We start from the raw sequence: 13,209 nt of genomic DNA, 5'->3' as shown, positions 1-13,209 counted from the left end.
ATATTAGGTTCCTTCCTCAGGCATTATACAATTCTAAAAATAGGCAAAAAAAGAGTATAATTTAGACTCCAAATGTTATGCAATAGTTGATGACTAATATGGTACAAGGCTCTAATACTAGTCACTTTATAGGACCCCTAATGGAGACATGTCCATTCAGTTTTTGTCCCAATGACCATTACAGAATTGCTGTAGGACCCCCCCACCCCCCCAAAACCTTTGTATACTTTTCTTTGAACAACCCAGTAGATTCTCTTGAGGACACAGAAAATAAATGGCTGTACTTTTTTCAGTTCATTGTAGTTAGTTATTAAAATGAAAAAGTTGAATGGGAATGCCCTATGAATTTGCATGCAAGGCTTTGAAGATGGGAAAGTGGGGGTACCTAATATTTTTCCTGCTAATTTCGGCAAGTTATATTTAATGTCATAAAGTGCTGAAATCCAAACTTCATCATCATGTTAATACTACAGAGAGGATGATTTATATAAAATACATATAAAATTAGAGAACAGAAATACACATTTACAGTGAATACTGGACATAGATACTCTACATAGGTCATATGAAAAAGAATGCATTCTTTTTTGTGACACTTGTCACTTCAGAAAAAAAAGAAAAGAAAAGCTGTGGCACTTGTTCATGGAAACCAGGATCCACTTTCAAATGATGACTGATTGCTATATATAAAAAACATTATATTCACATTACGCAACCCCATAGTGTTTATTGATGGATGTCGAACAAAAAGTTATACACTTTTTATCTGTTTTCCACACCAACCAATTGAGAACGAACTTTCATTTTCTCATCAGCATAAAAATTAAATTCAGAATCTATGCATGAAAAGTAAAAGGACAATAAAAAATATAAAAGTTACTGAGCAGTTATGAGAACTGACACAAAGGGTTTTATTGCCAATACCAAAAATTGATGAAGTGTTCATTGTCATGATGGTACTTGTGTACAAACAACAAAAAGCCTAGTTTATGAAAGTGTTGTAAGGTAAAAATGAAAGCTGCCTATAGAAAAAATTTAGCATCTTACATTTCCCCGTAGTACAGCAGAGGAATAAAAGGGATTACCTAACTACTATAGGCAATATAAAGGAAGTGATTTATCAACAAATGTTATATTACATTTTTGCACACACAGTCCCTTCAGCAGAAGTGAAAATTATTTTAGTACATCAACCTCTGACACTGCCTGACTTAGTTCATATAAACAGGTCAATATACTATAATCCATAGTAATCAATGGAATCTGGGCCCATTTAAATTGGCAAAAAGAGTGATTTCAGATAGATTACTATAGGTTACTATCAGCCATTTAAATATTATATGTTTTTGTTTTTTTCATTTTATTTTACCCATGTCATTTTAATATTTTTTATTGGTAAGTGAACAAAAATGAAACAGCTGTAATGGCATACCTGAGAATAATTCTTAAATATTCTATGCTGTCGGCTTCTTCACATTTTATAGAAAGGATCAAGTTTCCTAGGCTGCTTCCAGTGCAATAAAAGTTTAAATGGTCCTGAAACAGGAAAACACACACGATAAATGAGTTATGGCTTTCTGACTAAAATGAACCTGCATTTGGGCACACACTATGCAGAAATGCCTTACTTCTGTCCAACTCAGAGTCAACTTCTATACAACCCTGAGCTATTCCAAAACCCTATTCAAAGAGAGGGCTCCGACTGCAAGGAGAGATCTTCAGGTACAGAGATAAAAAAATAAAAAAAAAAATAAAAAAAGTCTCAAAGAGGTGTAATAAAATGAGGATTAATACAGTATCCATTGGCATAAGGCAACGATCTGCATCCCTAGATGGCCTAGATAAATGGACATCAAAGCAATGCTGACATTTTTTATTTATCTTTACAGATGAACAGTGGTGGCATTTAAACACATGAGAAGTTAACGCAGACACAGGCATTGCTAGTTAGAGAGTACACAGCAATCTTGTGCACACTATCATCCATATCTGAATGACACCTCTGTTGATCTATAGTAGGGGCCTCCAAACTTTCTAAAAAAGGGCCAGCTTACTATCCTTCAGACTTCAGCAGCGCCAGACTGTGGCCAGAAGGAGTAGAAAATGCCCTGGCGGGAGAAAGCACTGCCCCATCATCGGTTTTAGTGGGAGTAATGGTGTCCCATTGTTGATATCAGTAGGAGGTATTGCATCCCATCATTGGTGTCAGTGGGTGGAAGTGTGCCCCACCACTGTTTTCAGTGTGAGGAATGGTGCCCCATCATTGGTGTCATTTGTGGATGGAATAGTGCCCCAATGACTGGATAGAGGCAAGCAAAGGGTCACAGTATAGGGTCAGAGCAGTGCTATGCATCTACAGATGTTGATTGCTACCTCATGAGAATGAAGCCCAAATGTGAACACCTTGAACTTTGATTGGATTATTTTTTTTAACTTTATAAGTAGCTAGTAAAATTTAGTTTGCAGATTTACTTTAGTATCCACTGTAAAATATACTGCATGGGGTCTTTTTTATTTTAAATAATCTTATTGTTTGTTACAAGCATTTAAAAAATAGCACTAACAGATCATAGCACGTTAAAAATAAAATAAATCTTTGACTAAAAATCACTTTTACAGTTACAGGATTGAGAATACTAAGCTTATTTCCTTAAATAGCTATAAAAAAGGAAGAATGGTTTACTAAAATAAAACTACTACACACCATTCATAAGGACATGCTGCAGAATTTGGTATCAGCAATTGTTTTTTGATAAGTATTACTGAGATTTTACGGTATGCTTAAAAACGATTTTAATAAATATTTCCACATAGAAAATCAATACAGGCATGTACAGGCATACCCCACTTTTAAGTACACAATGAGGTTTATTTACTAAAGCTGGAAAGTGCAAAATCAGGCTCATTTCTGCATAGAAACCAACGAGGTTCCAGGTTTTATTACCAAAGCTTAATTGAACAAGTTGGGGTTAGAAGCCAATTGGTTTCTATGCAGAAGTGAGCTTGATTTTGCACTTTCCAGCTTTAGTAAATAAACCCCATTGTGTACTTAAAAGTGGGGTATGCCTGTAGATAGACTTTTTCATCCTACTCTGCTTTACCGTAGGAGCTATTTTTTTTTTTTTTATTTATTATTTTTATTATTTTGGGGAGAATCAGAACATGTGCTTTCATTACTGTCTGGGGCTCTGTTGGGATAATTTCCCCTCTTTGCTTTAATCTACCCCTTAATGCAGATCATAAATAGAATTAGGCACAATGAGCACCATGTGCTGTGGGTTCTTTCTTTTCAACATTAAACCCCACAGTAATTATAATGTATAATTCAGGATGTTCAAACAGCTGCAGGAACAAATTCAGCCCTGTCATTACTACACATGTGAGTAAAAAATGAGGTGAGAGCCAACTCTCAGAAAATAAATTATCCAAAATCCCCTGAATGAAGGAAGAGAAGAACAAAATGTTCTTTAATTCTGAAAATTAAACATTATTAAAACATATGTAAGACATTTGAGCCTTACTAAGTATTGAAGGTAATGAATACTTACCTAAGATATGCTGGAACTAGTAGACCTTGCAAATGTCAACCTCTAAAACTATAAATATTATTATAAAGGATTTATATAGTGCCAACAGTTTGCGCAGCACTTTTCAAAATGCAGGGGGACAGTACAGTTACAATATAATTAAATACAAGAGGAATCAAGGGGCCCTGCTTGTTAGCAGTGGTGGCCGGTGCTGGAGGATTTTGGGCGAGCACGGGTAGGCCCCTCCAGGTCCGCAATCACCCTACGGGCGGAGCCCTCCAGTGGTCACGGCTCCCCTGGTGCTCTGTGCCCCGAGGACAACATGAAACAGGCCAATCGGGGACTTGTTGGTCTGGCGCCCCGCACAGTGCCCGGCCACACACATGGAGCGATTGATTTTTGGATGAATGATGGTATGACTAACAATTTTTAACTTTAAATAAATAAATCATTTTGATGTTTGATTATGCAGGCTAGGGGGGTAGATTGTGGGGGATGGGGGGGTGGATTGTGGGGGCTGGGGGGGGCGGTGGCCCTGTGCCCCTTGTGGACCAACCGCCACTGCTCATTAGAGCTTACAGTCTGAATTATTTAAAGTCTCCTGCTGATTCCGCCACATGCTGTGACTCCTTTCATCAGCTCTTACATCACTATGGATGTATTTCAAACATATTTTGGAATATATTATGAGTGGAGGTTTTTCTTTTTCAGTACATTCAGGACAGTTTTTACATTATTTCATTACAATGTCTTTTTAAAATGTGTTCAGGGAAATATTATAATTGTATTTCTGAAATTCTGAAATCAAAATTCGCTGCAATTTGGATACAACTTGGATACGGTCTGTATATTCTTTGAGGCCAAAATCATTTGAGAATGGAACGAAAGTAGTACAGGAACCTTTTACAAAATTGCACTGTGCAGAGCTGTATTGGCTGTATTGATGTGAACAGGCATCGTTGAAAACAATGTGATTTCCATACTCATGAGATTCTGTGCATCTCAAGTCGCTTCTGGAATCGCACTAGTGTGAATGGAGCCTTAAAGTACAGTTTTTTTATTTCTGGAACATCTAAATAATGGTTGAAAAGTCTAGACTAATTTCACTCACAGGCTTTTGGAGAGGTTGTAAACCCTAAAAAAAAAAAAAAAAAAAAAAAAAGGTTGCACGAAAAAAAAATGTAGTGTGTATCAGGTTTAAATCACACAGCAAATGTGCAATAAGTATGAATAAATGTATTAAGATTGCTAATAAAAAAGATGTTTCTACCTTTAGGTAAAATATGTGAAATCTACCTAATTTAGTACAGAATGGTCCGCGGTTTGGTTTCATTCCCTGTTCTCTAGATGAGGAGCTGTTTTTACAGTTCTGTTTTTGTCAGCCTACCATCGCAGTATTGCTCAGTGTTATATCATCATGTACTTTTATTATCAGATGCATTTCAAATATTCATTGCTAAATGCTATTTAAGCTAGAGTATCTTTTTAAATGTATTCATATATTGCTATTACCCAAAACATATTTTCAATACCGTTATGATTTAGAGGTTGAATAGTACATTTAATAGAGAGCTGTAATCTATCAGAATTTTATCATGTTTTTCTAAAATTAAATTAACAGAAATACCTCTTAAACCATCAGAAATACCCCTGGCAATACACATACCATTGGTTGGGAAGCTGTGCATTAAAGTATTTACAGACTTACAGTAATTGTTGTCTGTAAATGCATGACTACTCTGCAACTACTATTACCACACTAAAACAATTTTCAGATAATCGTTTAGCGTGGGTCATTTTTTTCTAGGTGACACAAGCTAATCTATTTATGATAGCTTACAAAGTTCCTTTAAATTTCAAGGCATCCATGTACCAGGGGACACAGTAAGGCAGTTTGCACTGTCAATTTACATATATATATACAGTGGGGACGGAAAGTATTCAGACCCCCTTAAATTTTTCACTCTTTGTTATATTGCAGCCAATTGCTAAAATTATTTAAAGCGGGGGTCCACCTATCTATCGTTTTTTTTTTTTTTGAGTTCATTCACAAACTTTTCTTCTAAGCATTACATACTCACATATTGTGTGTAATATGTCCGCCTGTGTCACATTTCGTCAGAAAGAATAACTTATATTATTCACTGCAGGTGGTTTCCATCTTCATTGTGGGCATTTGAAGCCCACAATCATTTATTTCCTGGATGTGGTGAATGCTGCCAGCATTCACCACTCGTTCCCACACATGCTCAGTGGCATCCTGGGAAGCCTGAGACTAGCTCCCAGGAGACTGTGCGGAATCCGGGAGAGGCTAGAAAGACGCCTACTCCCACGGGAGGAGAACCAGGAAGTGCAAAGAAGAATAGAAAAATAAAAGGTAATTACTGCGATTTAAATTTTTTTAAACGGCATGTCAGCATCTAGGCAAGGAAGAGAATACATACAGATATTGTTCAAAATTTGGGTGGAACCCCGCTTTAAGTTCATTTTTTTTCCTCATTAATGTACACACAGCACCCCATATTGACAGAAAAACACAGAATTGTTGACATTTTTGCAGATTTATTGAAAAAGAAAAACTGAAATATCACATGGTCCTAAGTATTCAGACCCTTTGCTCAGTGTTTAGTAGAAGCACCCTTTTGAACTAATACAGCCATGAGTCTTTTTGGGAAAGATGCAACAAGTTTTTCACACCTGGATTTGGGGATCCTCTGCCATTCCTCCTTGCAGATCCTCTCCAGTTCTGTCAGGTTGGATGGTAAACGTTGGTGGACAGCCATTTTTAGGTCTCTCCAGAGATACTCAATTGGGTTTAAGTCAGGGCTCTGGCTGGGCCATTCAAGAACAGTCACGGAGTTGTTGTGAAGCCACTCCTTCATTATTTTAGCTGTGTGCTTAGGGTCATTGTCTTGTTGGAAGGTAAACCTTCGGCCCAGTCTGAGGTCCTTAACACTCTGGAGAAGGTTTTCATCCAGGATATTCCTGTACTTGGTCGCATTCATCTTTCCCTCGATTGCAACCAGTCATCCTGTCCCTGCAGCTGGAAAACACCCCCACAGCATGATGCTTGCCACCACCATGCTTCACTGTTGGGACTGTATTGGACAGGTGATGAGCAGTGCCTGGTTTTCTCCACACATACTGCTTAGAATTAAGGCCATAAAGTTCTATATTGGTCTCATCAGACAAGAGAATCTTATTTCTCACCATCTTGGAGTCCTTCAGGTGTTTTTTTTAGCAAACTCCATGCAGGCTTTCTTGTGTCTTGCACTGAGGAGAGGCTTCCATCGGGCCACTTTGCCATAAAGCCCCGACTGGTGGAGGGCTGCAGTGATGGTTGACTTTCTACAACTTTCTCCCATCTCCCGACTGCATCTCTGGAGCTCAGCCACAGTGATCTTTGGGTTCTTCTTTACCTCTCTCACCAAGGCTCTTCTCCCCCGATAGCTCAGTTTGGCCGGATGGCCAGCTCTAGGAAGGGTTCTGGTTGTCCCAAACATCTTCCATTAAAGGATTATGGAGGCCACTGTGCTCTTAGGAATCTTAAGTGCAGCCGAAATTTTTTGTAACCTTGGCCAGATCTGTGCCTTGCCACAATTCTGTCTTTGAGCTCTTCAGGCAGTTCCTTTGACCTCATGATTCTCATTTGCTCTGACATGCACTATGAGCTGTAAGGTCTTATATAGACAGTTGTGTGGCTTTCCTAATCAAGTCCAATCAGTATAATCAGACACAACTGGACTCAAATGAAGGTGTAGAACCATCTCAAGGATGATCAGAAGAAATGGACAGCACCTGAGTTAAATATATGAGTGTCACAGCAAAGGGTCTGAATACTTCGGACCATGCGATATTTCAGTTTTTCTTTTTTAACCACTTGACGACCGCCTCACGCCGATTTACGTCGGCAAGGTGGCACGGACAGGCAAAATCACGTACATATACGTGATTTGCCTTCCGCGGGTGGGGGGTCCGATCGGACCCCCCCCCCGGTGCCCGAGGCGGTCGTCTTTTGTCCCACGGCGATCGGAGATGAGGGGGCGGCCATCCGTTCGTGGCCCCCCCCTCGCGATCGCCGCCGGCCAATGAGAACATTCCTCCTGGGGGGGGATCGCCCCCCGATCCCCCCCCAGTCACAAACTGACACCAGCAGGTTTTTTTTTTTTTGTTTTTTTTTTTCTGATTACTGCATTGGTGTCAGTTTGTGACAGTTACAGTGTTGGGACAGTTAGTATTACCCCCCTGTAGGTCTAGGATACCCCCCTAACCCCCCTAATAAAGTTTTAACCCCTTGATCACCCCCTGTCACCAGTGTCACTAAGCGATCATTTTTCTGATCGCTGTATTAGTGTCGCTGGTGACGCTAGTTAGTGAGGTAAATATTTAGGTTCGCCGTCAGCGTTTTATAGCGTCAGGGACCCCTATATACTATCTAATAAATGTTTTAACCCCTTGATTGCCCCCTAGTTAACCCTTTCACCACTGATCACCGTATAACTGTTACGGGTGACGCTGGTTAGTTTGTTTATTTTTTATAGTGTCAGGGCACCCGCCGTTTATTACCGAATAAAGGTTTAGCCCCCTGATCGCCCGGCGGTGATATGCGTTGCCCCAAGCAGCGTCAGATTAGCGCCAGTACCGCTAACACCCACGCACGCAGCATACGCCTCCCTTAGTGGTATAGTATCTGATCGGATCAATATCTGATCCGATCAGATCTATACTAGCGTCTCCAGCAGTTTAGGGTTCCCAAAAACACAGTGTTAGCGGGATCAGCCCAGATACCTGCTAGCACCTGCGTTTTGCCCCTCGGCCCAGCCCAAGTGCAGTATCGATCGATCACTGTCACTTACAAAACACTAAACGCATAACTGCAGCGTTCGCAGAGTCAGGCCTGATCCCTGCGATCGCTAACAGTTTTTTTGGTAGCATTTTGGTGAACTGGCAAGCACCAGCCCCAGGCAGCGTCAGGTTAGCGCCAGTAGCGCTAACACCCACGCACGCACCGTACAGCTCCCTTAGTGGTATAGTATCTGATCGGATCAATATCTGATCCGATCAGATCTATACTAGCGTCCCCAGCAGTTTAGGGTTCCCAAAAACGCAGTGTTAGCGGGATCAGCCCAGATACCTGCTAGCACCTGCGTTTTGCCCCTCCGCCCGGCCCAGCCCAGCCCACCCAAGTGCAGTATCGATCGATCACTGACACTTACAAAACACTAAACGCATAACTGCAGCGTTCGCAGAGTCAGGCCTGATCCCTGCGATCGCTAACAGTTTTTTTGGTAGTATTTTGGTGAACTGGCAAGCACCAGCCCCAAGCAGCGTCAGATTAGCGCCAGTACCGCTAACACCCACGCACGCACCGTACACCTCCCTTAGTGGTATAGTATCTGAACGGATCAATATCTGATCCGATCAGATCTATACTGGCGTCCCCAGCAGTTTAGGGTTCCCAAAAACGCAGTGTTAGCGGGATCAGCCCAGATACCTGCTAGCACTGCATTTTGCCCCTCCGCCCGGCCCAGCCCACCCAAGTGCAGTATCGATCGATCACTGTCACTTACAAAACACTAAACGCATAACTGCAGCGTTCGCAGAGTCAGGCCTGATCCCTGCGATCGCTAACAGTTTTTTTGGTAGCTTTTTATTGAACTGGCAAGCGCCAGCGGCCTAGTACACCCCGGTCGTAGTCAAACCAGCACTGCAGTAACACTTGGTGACGTGGCGAGTCCCATAAGTGCAGTTCAAGCTGGTGAGGTGGCAAGCACAAGTAGTGTCCCGCTGCCACCAAGAAGACAAACACAGGCCCGTCGTGCCCATAGTGCCCTTCCTGCTGCATTCGCCAATCCTAATTGGGAACCCACCGCTTCTGCAGCGCCCGTACTTCCCCCATTCACATCCCCAACCAAATGCAGTCGGCTGCATGAGAGGCATTTTCTTTATGTCCTCCCGAGTACCCCTACCCAACGAACCCCCAAAAAAGATGTCGTGTCTGCAGCAAGCGCGAATATAGGCGTGACACCCGCTATTATTGTCCCTCCTGTCCTGACAATCCTGGTCTTTGCATTGGTGAATGTTTTGAACGCTACCATACACTAGTTGAGTATTAGCGTAGGGTACAGCATTGCACAGACTAGGCACACTTTCACAGGGTCTCCCAAGATGCCATCGCATTTTGAGAGACCCGAACCTGGAACCGGTTACCGTTATAAAAGTTAGTTACAAAAAAAGTGTAAAAAAAAAAAAATATATATAAAATTAAAAAAAATAGTTGTCGTTTTATTGTTCTCTCTCTCTCTATTCTCTCTCTCTTGTTCTGCTCTTTTTTACTGTATTCTATTCTGCAATGTTTTATTGTTATTATGTTTTATCATGTTTGCTTTTCAGGTATGCAATTTTTTATACTTTACCGTTTACTGTGCTTTATTGTTAACCATTTTTTTGTCTTCAGGTACGCCATTCACGACTTTGAATGGTTATACCAGAATGATGCCTGCAGGTTTAGGTATCATCTTGGTATCATTCTTTTCAGCCAGCGGTTGGCTTTCATGTAAAAGCAATCCTAGTGGCTAATTAGCCTCTAGACTGCATTTACAAGCTGTGGGAGGGAATGCCCCCCCCCACCGTCTTCCGTGTTTTTCTCTGGCTCTCCTGTCTCAACAGGGAACCTGAGAATGCAGCCGGTGATTCAGCCAGCTGACCATAGAGCTGATCAGAGACCAGAGTGGCTCCAAACATCTCTATGGCCTAAGAAACCGGAAGCTACGAGCATTTTATGACTTAGATTTCGCCGGATGTAAATAGCGCCATTTGGGAAATTGGGGAAGCATTTTATCATTTTAAGCATTTATATTACCGATCTTGGTGTCATCAGATGCTTTGAGGGCAGAGGAGAGATCTAGGGTCTAATAGACCCCAATTTTTTCAAAAAAGAGTACCTGTCACTACCTATTGCTATCATAGGGGATATTTACATTCCCCGAGATAACAATAAAAATGATTAAAAAAAAAAAAAAAATGAAAGGAACAGTTTAAAAATAAGATAAAAAAGCAAAAAAATAATAAAGAAAAAGAAAAAAAAAAAAAGCAACCCTGTTGCCCCCTGCTCTCGCGCTAAGGCGAACGCAAACGGCGGTCTGTCGTCAAACGTAAACAGCAATTGTACCATGCATGTGAGGTATCGCCGCGAAGGTCAGATCGAGGGCAGTAATTTTTGCAGTAGACCTCCTCTGTAAATCTAAAGTGGTAACCTGTAAAGGCTTTTAAAGGCTTTTAAAAATGCATTTATTTTGTTGCCACTGCACGTTTGTGTGCAATTTTAAAGCATGTCATGTTTGGTATCCATGTACTCGGCCTAAGATCATCTTTTTTATTTCATCAAACATTTGGGCAATATAGTGTGTTTTAGTGCATTAAAATGTAAAAAAGTGTGTTTTTTCCCCAAAAAATGCGTTTGAAAAATCGCTGTGCAAATACTGTGCGAAAAAAAAAAATGAAACACCCACCATTTTAATCTGTAGGGCATTTGCTTTAAAAAAATATATAATGTTTGGGGGTTCAAAGTAATTTTTTTGCAAAAAAAATAACTTTTTCATGTAAACAATGAGTGTCAGAAAGGGCTTTGTCTTCAAGTGGTTAGAAGAGTTGGTGATGTGTGACATAAGCTTCTAAATGTTGTGCATAAAATGCCAGGACAGTTCAAAACCCCCCCAAATGACCCCATTTTGGAAAGTAGACACCCCAAGCTATTTGCTGAGAGGCATGTCGAGTCCATGGAATATTTTATATTGCGACACAAAGAGACAAATTTTTTTTTTTTTTTTGCACAAAGTTGTCACTAAATGATATATTGCTCAAACATGCCATGGGAATATGTGAAATTACACCCCAAAATACATTCTGCTGCTTCTCCTGAATACAGGGATACCACATTTGTGAGACTTTTTGGGAGCCTAGCCGCGTACGGGACCCCGAAAACCAAGCACCGCCTTCAGGCTTTCTAAGGGCGTGAATTTTTGATTTCACTCTTCACTGCCTATCACAGTTTCGGAGGCCATGGAAAGCCCAGGTGGCACAAACCCCCCCCAAATGACCCCATTTTGGAAAGTAGACACCCAAAGCTATTTGCTGAGAGGTATAGTGAGTATTTTGCAGACCTCACTTTTTGTCACAAAGTTTTGAAAATTGAAAAAAGAAAAAAAAAAAAGTTTTTTCTTGTCTTTCTTCATTTTCAAAAACAAATGAGAGCTGCAAAATACTCACCATGCCTCTCAGCAAATAGCTTGGGGTGTCTACTTTCCAAAATGGGGTCATTTGGGGGGGTTTTGTGCCACCTGGGCATTCCATGGCCTCCGAAACTGTGATAGGCAGTGAAGAGTGAAATCAAAAATTTTCACCCTTGGAAATCCTGAAGGCGGTGCTTGGTTTTCGGGGCCCTGTACGCGGCTAGGCTCCCAAAAAGTCCCACACATGTGGTATCCCCATACTCAGGAGAAGCAGCTAAATGTATTTTGGGGTGCAATTCCACATATGCCCATGCCCTGTGTGAGCAATATATCATTTAGTGACAACTTTGTGCAAAAAAAAAAAAAGTGTCACTTTCCCGCAACTTGTGTCAAAATATAAAATATTCCATGGACTCAATATGCCTCTCAGCAAATAGCTTGGGGTGTCTACTTTCCAAAATGGGGTCATTTGGGGGGGGTTTGTGCCACCTGGGCATTCCATGGCCTCCGAAACTGTGATAGGCAGTGAAGAGTGAAATCAAAAATTTACACCCTTAGAAATCCTGAAGGCGGTGCTTGGTTTTCGGGGCCCCGTACGCGGCTAAGCTCCCAAAAAGTCCCACACATGTGGTATCCCCATACTCAGGAGAAGCAGCTGAATGTATTTTGGGGTGCAATTCCACATATGCCCATGGCCTGTGTGAGCAATATATCATTTAGTGACAACTTTTTGTAAATATTTTTTTTTTTTTTTTTGTCATTATTCAATCACTTGGGACAAAAAAATAAATATTCAATGGGTTCAACATGCCTCTCAGCAATTTCCTTGGGGTGTCTACTTTCCAAAATGGGGTCATTGGGGGGGGTTTGTACTGCCCTGCCATTTTAGCACCTCAAGAAATGACATAGGCAGTCATAAACTAAAAGCTGTGTAAATTACAGAAAATGTACCCTAGTTTGTAGACGCTATAACTTTTGCGCAAACCAATAAATATATGCTTATTTTTTTTACCAAAGACATGTGGCCGAATACATTTTGGCCTAAATGTATGACTAAAATTTAGTTTATTGGATTTTTTTTATAACAAAAAGTAGAAAATATCATTTTTTTTCAAAATTTTCGGTCTTTTTCCGTTTATAGCGCAAAAAATAAAAACTGCAGAGGTGATCAAATACCATCAAAAGAAAGCTCTATTTGTGGGAAGAAAAGGACGCAAATTTCGTTTGGGTACAGCATTGCATGACCGCGCAATTAGCAGTTAAAGCGACGCAGTGCCAAATTGGAAAAAGACCTCTGGTCCTTAGGCAGCATAATGGTCCGGGGCTCAAGTGGTTAATAAATCTTCAAAAATGTCAACAATTCTGTGTTTTTCTGTCAATATGGGGGGCTGTGTGTATATTAATGAGGGAAAAAAATGAACTTAAATGATTTTAGCAAATGGCTGCAATAT

General features: G+C 40.8%; 1 protein-coding gene across 21 annotated transcripts in view; it reads right to left on the bottom strand.

The window, feature by feature from the left end:
• RAP1GAP2 (RAP1 GTPase activating protein 2) overlaps positions 1-13,209 on the bottom strand; it is a 1,157,030-nt gene that overhangs the window by 128,521 nt on the left and 1,015,300 nt on the right. For all 21 annotated transcript variants that reach the window (XM_073616723.1, XM_073616725.1, XM_073616724.1 and 18 more), the window contains one exon: positions 1,433-1,536. In XM_073616723.1, coding sequence (XP_073472824.1) covers positions 1,433-1,536 — 104 coding nt within the window. The remainder of the gene's footprint in view (positions 1-1,432; positions 1,537-13,209) is intronic.

This window comes from Aquarana catesbeiana, linkage group LG02 (genome assembly GCF_042186555.1).
Source record: "Aquarana catesbeiana isolate 2022-GZ linkage group LG02, ASM4218655v1, whole genome shotgun sequence".
NCBI classification, from domain to species: Eukaryota; Metazoa; Chordata; class Amphibia; order Anura; family Ranidae; genus Aquarana; species Aquarana catesbeiana.
This window is presented reverse-complemented; position numbering and strand designations above follow the sequence as displayed.